General features: G+C 34.8%; 2 protein-coding genes and 1 pseudogene across 5 annotated transcripts; 1 reads left to right on the top strand and 2 right to left on the bottom strand.

The window, feature by feature from the left end:
• Positions 1 to 2,284: 2,284 nt before the first annotated feature.
• On the top strand, positions 2,285 to 7,791 carry LOC132299292 (uncharacterized). Of its 4 annotated transcripts, none has more exons than XM_059795822.1 (8): positions 2,285 to 2,529; positions 3,578 to 4,071; positions 4,856 to 5,021; positions 5,106 to 5,156; positions 5,284 to 5,466; positions 5,598 to 5,697; positions 6,308 to 7,032; positions 7,120 to 7,791. In XM_059795822.1, the coding sequence occupies exons 2-8, from the start codon at positions 3,608 to 3,610 to the stop codon at positions 7,480 to 7,482; spliced, it is 2,052 nt and encodes a 683-aa protein (XP_059651805.1). In that variant the 5' UTR covers positions 2,285 to 2,529; positions 3,578 to 3,607; the 3' UTR covers positions 7,483 to 7,791. The 4 variants fall into 4 exon arrangements, with proteins under 4 accessions (XP_059651805.1, XP_059651806.1, XP_059651802.1 ...); XM_059795823.1 differs by having other exon boundaries at positions 2,286 to 2,529; positions 5,598 to 5,679; positions 6,311 to 7,032; positions 7,117 to 7,791; XM_059795819.1 differs by having other exon boundaries at positions 2,286 to 2,529; positions 7,117 to 7,791.
• A 953-nt stretch (positions 7,792 to 8,744) lies between these two features.
• On the bottom strand, positions 8,745 to 10,966 carry LOC132301048 (G-type lectin S-receptor-like serine/threonine-protein kinase LECRK1; annotated as a pseudogene).
• Positions 10,800 to 12,996, bottom strand: LOC132299293 (G-type lectin S-receptor-like serine/threonine-protein kinase LECRK2). The gene has a single exon (XM_059795824.1). The coding sequence runs from the start codon at positions 12,828 to 12,830 to the stop codon at positions 11,295 to 11,297; it is 1,536 nt and encodes a 511-aa protein (XP_059651807.1). The 5' UTR covers positions 12,831 to 12,996; the 3' UTR covers positions 10,800 to 11,294.
• Between the last annotated feature and the right edge of the window lie 926 nt (positions 12,997 to 13,922).

The following is a 13,922-nucleotide window of genomic DNA, read 5'->3' as shown; positions in this document are numbered from 1 at the left end:
TGTTGTGTTAGTGGCAAAAAATTGATAGAAGGATATTTTTTTCATTCTAATACATGAAATGACAACAAATATTTAATAAAGAAATGATAAAATGACACACTACTATTATTAAGTTGGATTCAAATAATGGATCGTAAATAAAATTTACCCTAATATTTCATCAATCCTCTCTAGTACTTTTTTATTTTTATTTTTATAATTTTCGAAACTAATAAAACAAAATTTTATGAGATGACACTTTGTTTACTAATGGTTAGATGGGAAAGTGGAGGTAATTGTTAAAAATAAAATTAAAAAAATAAAATAAAAATAAATCTAGAATATATTTATGAAAAGTAATTTATTAAAGGATCTGTTTTTATATAATGATCTCGAAAAATGTATAATATTTTATAATTTGTTAAAAATTGTTCTGAAAAAAATAAACTAAATAAATCATGAATAAATCATCCAATTGGAAGTCACCAAAACTCAACTTTTGAATGGGGTTTGGAGCCATTAAAGTTAACTTAAAAGGGGCAAATCTTATACTATAAGTTAAATTAATATTTAACAAGTTTAAGGTTATTTGCCAGGAAAAAAAAAAAAAAATTTTTGATCAATACATATATTCATGCAAATTTAATTTCTATTTACTTTTTTCTTTCCTTTCAATTTTATCATTCCTCTTGGTTCTTAGATTGAAAAGCATTTTTTTAAAGATTTCTTAGACTAAATGAGTTTGATAATGCAATTTGAACATTTAATTTTGAACGAATTAATTGCTTATCCAATTAAGTGAGTTTGATAATGAAATTTAAATATTATTGATAATAATTAATTCTAAATATCAAAAAAATATTTATTTTTTGATTATTGCTTAAAAAGCTTAACACTCAAAAATAGAGTTTAAAATTTTCAGTACTTATCAAAAAACACCTTATACATGAAACATATACAAATGTTTTAACAGCACCTTCATAAATTAGTGATATCTCTTTCTATTAAAAATTCAATATGAAAGGTGAAAAATAAATAAATTGTCAATTTAAATATATATATATAGAATAGAGTACCTGATTCTCTCGAGTATATGAAAGTCCAGACTCTTATTATCTGGGTAACACTTGTCATTTCCTTATTGGCTGAAAGCTCACGTTTAGGAGGATAGGAGGTGCCCAACCTTGACCAATCTTGAGGGTTCATTTGGTTAGATAGAACTAGCAAGAAAGGAAAAAAATCCAAAAATATTTAAACTTTTTGTGCTTTTGTTTAGGATGAAACGAAAAGTTTTCAGGAAACTGGGATTCCCGAAAGTAGCTAATTTTCTCTAAAACGATTCCTGTATAAAACATGCGAAAAATTTTGTTTATCGGGAAAGTTGTGAAATTATATTTTAAATTCTTATTATATCCCTAATTATTAATTGGGTTTCTTTTATCTTTTTCTCCTTTTTCGAGAGACATTTTTTTTTTTTTTTTTTCAAAAGTAAATGAACTCATGAAATTGGGGAGATCTTATTGTAGCTTTTTTTTTTTTTTTTCAAATAGGTATATACATATAACATATTATGGTGGGTATTTTTTTAAGTGCATTATATTAATTTACAATATGTATATATACATGTCAACTAGATTTTAGAATTTGGATACTAAAGGAAATATATACATTTATTAAAAAGAAAAATACAAAATATTCTATAGTTATATAATTTTAGTTGAATTAAAAAAAAAACCCTCATAAACTTGGTTATTATATGTAAAATTCTATTGGTATTGGTTATTCTAATATAAACAAATATATAGTGGAATAATTCTAATCTTATTCGATTTCATCAAAGTCCTTACAATTACTATATAAACAATTACTATATAAATTTTAATGTCTAAATTATATATATATATATGACTAAAGTAATTCAGGTGACTTAGTGTCTCACACAAGTTCAGAATATTATTATTAATAACAAAATTTGATACATGAATTAATTTTACTCAAATTTATTTATATTTTTAGTATTAAAAATTATAAGGGCAATTTTGTCAAGTACGATTATTTTCTTTTTTCTTCCATTCTATTTAAACATTTTTTCACAACTTTCACGCTAACCAAATACACCATAAAAACTTAATTTTCTTGGCTTCACTTCCACTTTCCACCGTCTAATTCTGTCTAATCAAACTAACCCAAAAGAACCAGGTACTCTATTCTAATATACTAAACTAACGTGATCGAGCCGAAAGCACTTGCAAATTATAGGCCCAGATATTATTATAATCACACAGTGTACACACAGCACAATACAAGTTCATCCAACGTTCCTCATTTACCGCCCCATCCTCTATTTCTCTCTCTAAAAACTCTCTCTCTCTAAAAACTCTCTTCCCTTCAAAGCCACGAATCAATAAATCTGAGAGAGACACACAGCTTCACTTTTAGATCTCTCTGTTCGACCCAATCTGAGAGATCTCTCTCATATTGTCTTTTTAGCTTCGCTCTCCTTTTCTTCACTTTCGTTTGTGGATCAACAACCCCTATCTCATATTTCAGGTACGATTTCGATGCGTATTTAAATTCATACGTTTTTGTTTCGTTCTTCAATTGATTTCTTGATATCTCTGAATCAAAAGCTGAAGATCTTGAGCTCACATTGATATACGATTTGAGAATTTTTGTTTAAATTTTCGTTCTCTAACGTGGATCTTCTTTAGAATGTATTGAACTTTACATATGATCAGTTATAATTCTAGATTATGAGCTTAGGGTTTTATTTGTATGGATCTGCAATTGATGGAGTGTTTCTTGTGATATATACATGCGCAGTGTAAGCTATGTTCTTGACACATTCTTGACGATCGTTTATTTGAGATCTAAATGCACCTTAATGCTGGAATATGCACTCTTCTATTTTTCAGATGCTAAATCTGTAAAATTCTTTAACGTTTTTGGTGCATGTATTCAATGCTTTTGCTGGATATAGTGTTTTTAAATGTCAAATTTGTATCTTCCGATGACAAATTTATGTTATAGAGCTATGGATCTGCCTTCCAAACAGTTTAAAATTATTGAGAATGTTTTCTGTTATTATGTCTTAATTAACATTCAAGATATAGTTTGATAACTCTTCATATCATGTTTTATGATGTTAGATTTGCATAAGCTCAAATTATCCAATGCATGGACAATTGGACATAGAGGCAACATCTATACACACACGCAACGACAACTTCTTTCACTCTACTTCCATCCTTGATTAAAACCCTAATAATCTGTCACATATTTTGCTCTGAATAATATTCCAAGATTCCTATTAAATTTATAATAATATATATATATATATATTCAAAATTCTGTTTACGAATGACTGTTAATGCTGTTTCCTTAGATCTGATGTGAGTTGGGCATGTCTGGAAGAGAGTTCAAGACTTGTCTCGTGTTTCCAAAATATAAAATTTACTATTGAATAATTGATGCATGTCAAAAAATATCCAAGTTATGCTACATGGAACAATTCAAAATGTTGAAAAGTTCTGCATCCAATGTTCGATATGGTTATAGATATTGCTTATTAATTTTTTTCTTTAATATCTATCTGCAGTGCTTTCTCTTTGTCATATTACCAACCATCATGTGGAGATTCAAACAGTTCATGCCTAAAGAACCAACTGGGCTTGAAGGCCGCACCATTGACATTGGCAATCTGAAAGTTCAGGTTCGCAATGCCATCGCCGAGGGTGGTTTCTCTTGTGTTTACTTAGCTCGAGATGTGATACATGGTTCAAAGCAGTATGCTTTGAAGCACATGATTTGTAATGATGAGGAATCTTTGGAACTGGTGACGAAGGAAATTTCTGTGATGAAATCGCTTAGAGGACACCCTAACATTGTCACACTTTGTGCCCACACCATCTTTGATATGGGACGGACGAAGGAAGCACTTCTTGTAATGGAATTCTGTGAGAAGTCTCTGGTTAATGTGCTGGAGAGCAGAGGATCTGGGTATTTTGAGGAGAAGCAAATCTTTGTAATTTTTAGGGATGTATGTAATGCAGTCTTTGCAATGCATTGTCAGTCTCCACCCATTGCTCACCGGTAAAGATAATACATTATTGGTTCAAATGTTGGCCATTTGGTGTTAATCCGTAGATTCTTAAGAATTTTCATCCTCAATCTTTCTTTTGGGAAGGGCACGGCCCACATTGTCATTGTTTGTTGTCAGTTCACTGGTGTTTTGGAATATGTTGTGGATTGCATTATAGTAGCTATTTCTTTTGTCCTGCTGTGACACCATTTCTTAAGTGCTTCGTGTCGAAATCACTAGTAAATTTCCTTGTAGTACACCCTTACTATTAATTCTGGATTTCACTCTTTTCCACTAGGCACCTTATTTGCATCAACCATAGTTGTAATATATTTTTATCTATAGATGTGGATGTGATGGATGTGTTGCTTACCTATGGTAAAAAGGGTGGATGTGGTAGGTAAGAAGCACATAAACCTTAGGAATGTGCTATGTTTGTGTTAAATATGTGTCAAACACCGACCTAGTACTTGGCTGACACTCCCAAACCCTTTTGGAGACGTTGTGGATGCGTCCGTAATTTTAAATAACTATAATTGCAAATACTTGACCAATGCATCTTAGACATTTTCCACACAACTTACATAGTGCAATCATCTTAGGAGGATCCACCTGTGCCAGTTAGGGATACAAGATGAGCACACCCCATAGGATATATATTGTATTAGTGTAATGTTCTTTATGATTTTTTTTTTTGATTATTCCTCCCTTTTATGCTTCAATTTGTGAGCTATGCCTAAAAAGTTTTTATTATAATATTACGAATTATGTATATATTTTAATTGCTTTTGATAGAGACTTGAAGGCCGAGAATCTTTTGCTGGGGTCTGATGGACTATGGAAGTTGTGTGATTTTGGAAGTACCTCTACCAATCACAAGCGCTTTGAGAAGGCTGAAGAAATGGGCATTGAAGAAGACAATATCAGGAAGCACACAACACCTGCCTATAGAGCCCCTGAGGTTGAATGAAGGACTTTGCTTTTGATTAGTAATATTGATCTTTATGGTATAAATGTTGACTCCCGTCTCCCTTTTCTTGACTAGATGTGGGATTTGTTCCGGAGAGAAATTATAAATGAGAAAGTAGATATTTGGGTAAGTTGATTGGACCTCGTAAATTTCTATGATGAATTTATAAATATATTTGATGTGCTCTATTTGTTCTTTGAGATAAAGCTGTTAAAATGATATCAGAGGCTGAATTTAATTTGTTATTCTGCAGGCCCTTGGGTGCCTCCTCTTTCGCATATGCTACTTCAAGTCCGCATTTGATGGTGAATCGAAGCTTCAAGTTTTAAATGGGAACTACCGCATTCCAGAATTACCAAAATACAGTTCGATTATTACCGACTTAATCAGAGATATGCTTGAATCTTCACCAGATGCCAGACCAGACATCACGCAGGCAAGCGTTTTGCTTGATTGGCCATTCATCTCCATGAACTTAGGTTAGTTTTAGATAGTTTGTATCCTTGCATTGTAGGTGCTAAGACTCTCTCTAATCTAACTGGTGTCTCTTTTTCTTTTTGGTGGCAGGTTTGGTTTCGTGTTAATGGTTTATTACCAGACGGGTTGCAGAAGTCGTTACCTGACAGGCCACCGGAAATGCACCAACAAGGTACTGATGTGCATGAAGGTGAGGACGTTAGCCTTATTTACATCAGAGCTCTAGGTGTCGTGTAGACTAAATATCTCCTGCTTAGCGACGTTAAGTTCAAATATTGAGGTGTTTTTTGAACCGGTTGAAATCAAAACTAAATTACAGAACTCTGAAGTGTTGGAAAAATGAACGGGGGCAAAGTTCAAAGTTGTGATATTTATTAATTGACTGGTTTAGGAACAGGGTCAGACCCAGAAATTTAAACTTGAGGGGAAGCTAGTAGTAAGTATGAAAAAAAAAATTTGAAAAAGAAAAAGAATAATAACATATTTTTCTTTCAATAAAAGCCGTAGTATATATGCTTAACATAAAAGAAAATATAAAACTGGTGCCTCATGGAATTAAGATTGTTGCCTATACATGGTTTTGAAATTTTAATAAGGGTACATGCTTTAAAACTCTATTTTTTATTCTTTGGGGCCCATGTTATAAATGTTTAAAACTAAGTATCTACAAGTAGGTCTATTAAATACGATTTTGAAAAATTTTGCCCTCTAGCGGTCTGCCCCTGGTTTGGGACCATATGTTGAAAAACATTTAGAACTTGAAACCCTGCTTTTAGTCATGATGCTTATTGGTGATTTAGCAGGCATTTCGAAGCCTACAAATAAGACTCATCAAATGCCTCGTAGAAGTCCGCCAGCCCCTCCATCTGCAGAACCTACTCGGAATGTATCTCCACCATCACTTAGTTCCAGGCCAGGTGGAGGTGGGGCGCCACTTGGTGCTTTCTGGTCCTCTCAGCATGCAAAGGACACACTTTTTACAGAGGACAAGGATGGGCCCAAATTTGATGAAGAACCAGGCAGCCATAGTAGCCCGCTAAAAGAGGAAAATATCCACCCCCATCCCGTCCAGAAAAAGGTGCATGGAAAAGCAGTCAACAGATCTGAGAATGATCCTTCAAAAGACTTTGAAATAAAACTTTCCCGGGATGAATTAGACCGTGGTACCGGAAGGCCAAAAGCATCAAAATCAGAGAGCACGACTGCTTTCCAAAATGAAACTTTCAACACTTTTGTTGCGGAATTTGATACCGATAAACTCAGCCACGGATTGAACAGTAAGAAATCAGGGAATGAAGTAATGTTAGAGGCTGAAGTTGAAAGGCTTAAAGAACAGCTGAAACAAGCTAATACAGAGAAGGCTGAAATAACTTCCAAATATGAAAAACTATCTTCCATTTGCCGATCTCAGCGTCAGGAGATACAAGAGCTTAAGCAAACTGTTGCTGCTAGAACTCCATCACCAAATAGAGATGCTTCACAAAACCAAGCTTCTCCTGGGTTTCAATCATCTCCCAACCCACCGGTACCTTCCCCCTGCCTCTTTGAAGATTGCTACTTTTAAATGTTGTACTTGGTGTAATTCTTATCGGTTTCATTCTCATTGTAGCAGGAGAAAATTGAAGGTACGGTTTGGGAACTCCAACAAGGATTATTTGGTACGAGTTCCCCAAGCCAGGATTCCAAGCCATGGCAAGCTTTTGCTGAAGATCCTAAGTCACAGACAACTGCGATGAACTACACTCCCAAGTCTGTTAGAACGAGGAATGGTCAGCAGAACAAACAGGCTGCTGGAGTGACTTCAGGCACCGACAACACTTGGGGTTTTGGTACAGAAAGTTTTACAGCAATTCCTACTGCCACATCTCAGATATCCAGACCAATTAGTGATTTGAAAAATTCTCAACGAATCAGTGAGTCTAAGAATATAGAGAGCAAGTCAGCTTCGCAGCCTGCTGGATGGTCTGGTTTCTAAATGTATGCCATCCATGGAAGATCCAGGTACTCGGTGTGTATTTTACCCACATAATTTTATCTTCTTCGTCTACTGGCTGAAAGGATGAGAATAGGGAGAAACAGAAAGAAAGAATACATGCCTTTCACGGGCTTGTTTTGTTTGTTTTGTGCCATTGAATATTTGTCTTCTGTAGAGTTGGTTATGGAATATAACATTTGACATTACATGGGCTTCTCTGAATCTGAATCTGAATCGATCAGTGCCTTGTAAGTGTACACATCTGCGTGTTCCATGCTTTATAAAATAATGTTGTATTTTTTTGCTGCTTTTTGCTAGTAAATATGTTGATTTACAATCTTTATTCTTCCTTTTTTTGTACTGGTATTATTCATTGTTATCGAGCTCTAAGATCTTCAGGATATTGAAAATCTGAATCACTTAAAAATACTTCTGATACACCCAAGGCTAAAAATGCTTTATGACAGTCATACAACTTAGATAAAGTGTTTCTGCCAATAGTTGAACATAAATCCTAAAGAACAATGCGAGACTGGGCTTTCAGTGTAAACAACAGTAATAAATATCTAATGTCGACATATATGTATTTGAAGTTTAATAATCTGAGAAAAAATGTGGTCACAATGATGACAGAGTGATCAAACTAGTTGTTTGATGGGCGCTTAACATTTGAAAAAGTGCAAACATTTAAGGGCCACAATTTCTATTTTGGAGATAAAAAATGTGGAGAACAAAAGTTGTGACAACTGAAAATGAAAATGAAGGACATGTATTCAACGAGAATTCAATACAATAGGATAGCCTCCTTATCTTGTTAATAATCCTTACATAACAGTGAAGTTCCTTGAATCATTGCCAGCATTTTATCTATCAATAAACAAAAGTTCCTTTTGGTTTCTTTCATCTGGAATACTGGATTTAGCATCTACCTGACTATTCTTACATGTCTAAAGAGCAATAATTGATCATTGTAACTGTTGGATCAAACCAACCTATGCATTGGTCTTGTCATCTGGTCTATCATCATCTATGGTCTATGTAAGAAAGAAAATAAATTAATTCATACTTAATCAACTTGTAAAGCTTATTAAATGTTTGATGCAGGACAGATATGCTTATTCTAATATTATTCAGTAATCAAAGCTGAAAATGTGTTATTACATATGAGCCTTTATATAGTCCTAATAAACCCTAAAATATAAAAAATACTAAAAAAAACCTTAAATTCGAACATTAACAATTAATTTACTAAAATCCTTAATTTTATTTCTCTATCTTCCCATGAATGGGGGAGGTTAGCCTTTCTCATAAATAAGATATATCAAATAAATTGTACAAGTGAGTTTTAAATTCTAGGTGATAAAAGAAGTTTCAAATTTCAGAGAAAAAGTGAAGACAAATACTCTTAAGGTTGGTATATAAATTCAACAAATTGAGCTAAAAGGGCAAGGACATGGGGGTGCAGAAACTTCCACCACTCCTTCAAACATCTGAGTGACTTTCTTCATTGAGGGCCTCAAGGATGGATCCTCCTGAATGCACCAGATTGCCACCATCACTAGCCTCTCTACCCTCCTCATGTCATTTATTGCCTCCTCGTCATTCTCTATCAGCTTATCAAGTCTTCCATCTTTGTAACAGTCATAAGCCCAATCAGTCAGTATTGCATCCTCTTGGTTCTCCCTTTCCATATCAAAGTTCTTCCTGCAACAAATGATCTCCAACAGCATGACCCCGTAACTATAAACATCCACTTTTGCGGTAATTGGCATGCTCCTGAACCATCCCGGGGCAACATATCCTTTAGTCCCTCTAATGGCTGTATGAGTAAGAGTCTGATCACCCATCATAAGCTTTGCCAATCCGAAGTCTGAAATCCTCACAGTGAGTGAGTCATCCAGTAATATGTTTTGAGGCTTAATATCACAATGGATGATCTGTATGCTGCACTCTTCATGTAAATACATGAGCCCTCTTGCAATCCCAAATGCCATTTGGACTCGTTTGTTCCAATCAGGCCTTGAAATTCCAAAAAGGAAGCTAGCCAGTGTGCCATTGCTCATGAATTCACAGACAAGAAGCCTTTGAGGCCCTTCATCGCAGAAGCCAAGCAATCTGACTAAATTCTTGTGATGGGTCTTGGCTATTGCACCAGCCTCTGTCTTGAATTCCTTCTTGCAACAACTTGTCCAACTTCTTGACTGCTACAACAGTTCTTGAACTCAACGATGACAACACCCCTCTGTATACCGTGCCAAAAGCACCTCTTCCTAGTTCTTCACTGAACCCTTCTGTGGCTACTCTGAGGTCTTTGTAAGCATAGTTGTTAAAAGCGCCTGAGGCGCAAGGCGGCTACAGGCGCAAAGCATGCGCCTTTGTATGCATAAGGCGTTGCCCTTTGTTTATTTGTTAGTATTTTGTTATTAGTTTATTATTTGCTGTTTGTTTATTATTTATTATTTGTTTATTATACTTTTTAGACAACTTTACTAAAAGAAAAGAATAAAATAAAAGCAAAAGGAAAGTGTAAAAGTGAAGTGAATCGGCCAGGGTAACTTTGAAGCAAAGAGAAAGACAAAGGCGCGATTTGAAGGCTTGAAGCAAAGACACGATCTGAATCTGCCGACTTTCTCTCACGAATCACGATCCGAATCCAGGTAAGTCACTGTTCTCTTCTTCTTCTCTCTCTTTTTTTCTCTCCTCCTTCTCTCTTCTTTTCTCTCTTCGGCAGATTCTTCTCTCTTCTTCTACAGATTCTTCTCTCTTTTTTTCTCTCTTCTTCTTCTTCTTCTATCTTTTTCTTCCCTTTTTTTCTTCTCTCTTTTTTTCTCTCTTCTTCAGCAGATTCTTCGCTCTTCTTCTTCTTCTCCCTTTTTTTTCCTCTCTCTTTTTTTCTCTCTTCTTTGGCAGATTCTTCTCTCTTCTTCGGCAAATTCTTCTCGCTTCTTCTTCTTCTTCTTCTTCTTCTTTTCTCCCTCTTCTTTATAGCAAACTTTCTCTGTGCACAGTCTTTTCTTTTCTTTTTTGAACTGAACTGGAAGTTTGGAACTGGACTGCAGCTCTGTGTCTTCTTTTTTTTTATTTTTATTTTTTTTATGAACTGAACTGGAAGTTTGGAATTGGATTGCAGCTCTGTGTCTTCTTTTCTTTCTCTTTTTTTTTTATGAACTGAACTGGAAGTTTGGAATTGGACTGCAGCTCTGTATTTTTTTTTTTTTTTAAATTGAAATGTTAATATTGCTTTGAAATTGAAATCTGGTTTTGGAACTGGACTGCAGACATTTTTTTTTTATGAACTGAACTGGAAGTTTGGAATTGGACTGCAGCTCTGTATTTTTTTTTAAAAAATTGAAATGTTAATATTGCTTTGAAATTGAAATCTGGTTTTGCTAACTGACATGAAATCTGGTTTTGCTAATTAAAATCTGGTTTTTTTTGCTAATTGAAATCTGGTTTATTTTGTTACAACACCAATAGTTGACATGAATTTATTTTGTTATCTTGAATTTGAATGTAGTTTGTATTTTAAAAGATGCCTAGTATTTTGTTGTCTATGTTTGTTTAAGTTTTATCTCATAATTCTCATTAGTTGACTTTTGCATCTTTATATTAATATGTTTAATTATTTACTGTTGAACTCAAGTACTTGATTTAGTTGGCTTTGGTATCAATATGTTGAATATTGAACTTAAGGAATTGATTTAGTTGACTTTTGCATCTTTATATATAGATTTTTTTTTTTTTTTCAATGTGCGCCTCGCCTTGCGCCTCAGGCTCCAGGAGGCCTTTGCGCTTTTGTGCGCCTTGAGCCTTTAACAACTATATTTGTAAGTGAATGACCGGAGATTTGTTTCCAAAATACTTGGCACTCTATTGAATTTCTGTTTCTTTTGGTACGAGCCGTAGAAAACTATTGAAATTGCCGGTACAAGGAGGAAGTTGAGGAATACAGAGCCACCTAGAAGAAGTGATAAAACCAGAATCAGGGTAGTTTGATCTTTTTTCTCCCTGTTTGATTCTGGAAAATATTGGTCGCCTGATGATATATCAGATTTTGGTATTTTGATAAAAGCCTTCCCATTGCGGTTTTGGTTCTCCATCCCATTAGAGAGGGGCAGTTTCTTCTTATAGCAAATATCGTCATCTGCAAACACAGCAACCACACAATTGCAATCATTGAAGCAAGATCTACTGCAATCATCTTCATTGAAAGGCTTCAACATTTGGTAGTTTTCAGAAAAAGGCCAAAACGTGTTAGGCAACACACGCATATCATATAGATCTTCCGGCTTTGCAGCACCTGGCTCGCATTTCTGAACACTGTCTTGATTGCAGCCATTGAATTTGTTATTCGGATCAGAGAACGAAAATCCTGGAAGGCACTGGCAGGCTGGCCTTAAGTTCGAGTCAGGTATGCAGTAACTGTTAAAGCCACAAGCCCCTTTGCTTCTCTCATCCTGAATTTCAGCACATATATCCTTAGGCACGGACCACACAGGGGACCAGGACTGAACCGAGCTCCCATTTCTCGGAGCCTTGGGGTGAGCATACTGCACAAAAACCCCGTCATAATCAAGGGTTGCTCTATAGTAGAAATCTCTTGCAGGGACTATATTTCCAGAAGTGAGGTTAGCAATATTTCCATTCCTTCCGAGAACATAGATGTAACCCGACTCACTAAAATTCACCAAGTAGCCAGAATTCATTGTATTTGCTCTATCAGAAGTATGACTAACATAATAAGGGTCATTTTCGTACTGTGTTGGCAAGGCAATGGTGTTGAGCACAAGATTGCCATCTGGTCGCAAACGGAGTTGGAACCTTCCTTTGGAGAAGTTGCTCTCCTTTTGCCTTGAAGACAGCTTTCCACCGACTTCCAATACTTGTGTTGGTAAGATGGTGTCTGCTGGAAGCTGGAAGCTCTCCCAAACATAGCCAGATTCATTGTTTACAAGAACAAAGTTGCCATTATCGAGCATGGCAGCATAATTAGCCCTTTCACGGATTGGCGCTTCCCAGATGTTTCGGCCTTGTGGGTCGTTGAGTATGAACCTTCCATCGAGTGTGAGATCGACTTTTGATCCTTCTGGTGCCGGATTATCTCCATTTGCATACCAGACTAGAGTTTTATCTGGGATTTTGTCGAACCAGATGGCGAGCAAGAACAGATTTTGATTATCGAGACGATGAAATCCAAAGGCAAAGTCACCAGAAGGTGAATGCCAAGGAGGAGAGTCATCGGAGGCTTGAAGGGATGATCCCAAACTAATGTTGAGATTAGTTTGAGCCACCGCTAGTAGTGGTAGAATAGGAATTAGCAAGCAGAAATGAAGAGTAAAAGAAAACATTATTTATTTATTTTTTGAATTTTGATGATTTGCAAGCAAGTTTGAAGAACTAGGACAGAGTATATATAGCAGTTTTAGAGAGCGGGAATTTAAAAATGATATCCTCCTACGTGCCGTAAGAAAAGATCTTTCTTTTTTGTCTAATGGGAGGACAATGCTAAATGTTATACTGGTACAAGTTGTATAATTTATTTAAACGTGTCTACATAATTTGTGATAATTTATGATTAATGAGAATTACATTATTCCAAACTATTTAGTAGCATATCAAACGTCACTTCCAAGATAAAACACAAGACATCACAAAGGGTCCTTATCGATATATTTTGGTTATTGTTTTTAGTCAATACCAAAACAACTATTTTGTTAGAAGAGGGTTTTTGGGTAGAAATTCAAACCATATTTAATAACTAAGATTTGTTTTGAGAAATTAAAAAACATATTTTATTTCTTTCAATACAATACCAAAATACATAATATCACCATCAATTTAGTGAAATAGATTTTGGTTAAAAACTTTGGTATATTTATGAATTATTCTAAAAAAATAATATTATAAGTATTCCACATGAATACGTATCATTTTGCTTAAGGTCCATCAAACTAGTCCAAGGAGCAAGAGGAAGATTCAGCATTTTGACTTTGATTGTGCAGCCTTTTCTGCCATGTGGCCCATCTTGGATGCTGCATTTTACTTTCCAAGAGAGAAAATTCCACGACGCTGACAAATCGACATTTACCAGAATGCCCCAATGGCTAATCTTTCTCGGTTATTATTATTATTTTTTTATAGATACAATTTCACTTTATAAAGTTGTTATTATAAATATAGTTTTATTTATTGAAGGACATTATTGTAAAATTAACAATATGAGTGTTTTAAAAATATTCTTTCTACTAACAACAATTTTTTAATAGCTCTACAATAAAAATGTTTCCTTTTTCTCACTCTAACAGCATTGCCAAACAGGCCCTTAAGGTATTAAGGGCATACACAACCTTTTAGATAAGGTGTCCACCACTTTGATGTTAGGTTGCTTCATTGCCGTAGGCATTGATTTTAGTACTTTGAAAGAAGCTCCAATGCAAGCT

The sequence above is a fragment of the Cornus florida genome, unplaced genomic scaffold (genome assembly GCF_030987335.1).
Source record: "Cornus florida cultivar Cherokee Brave unplaced genomic scaffold, ASM3098733v1 CherokeeBrave_3.0.0_Hap2_Chr03, whole genome shotgun sequence".
NCBI lineage: Eukaryota > Viridiplantae > Streptophyta > Magnoliopsida > Cornales > Cornaceae > Cornus > Cornus florida.
This window is presented reverse-complemented; position numbering and strand designations above follow the sequence as displayed.

Bases quoted from the DNA above. Each gene is read 5' to 3' on its own strand.
- LOC132299293 (XM_059795824.1), bottom strand. From the start codon at position 12,830: ATGTTTTCTTTTACTCTTCATTTCTGCTTGCTAATTCCTATTCTACCA.
- LOC132299292 (XM_059795819.1), top strand. From the start codon at position 3,608: ATGTGGAGATTCAAACAGTTCATGCCTAAAGAACCAACTGGGCTTGAA. The intron at 4,072-4,855 runs GTAAAGATAATA...TGCTTTTGATAG, and splicing joins TCTCCACCCATTGCTCACCG to AGACTTGAAGGCCGAGAATC. The intron at 7,033-7,116 runs GTACCTTCCCCC...TTCTCATTGTAG, and splicing joins AATCATCTCCCAACCCACCG to CAGGAGAAAATTGAAGGTAC.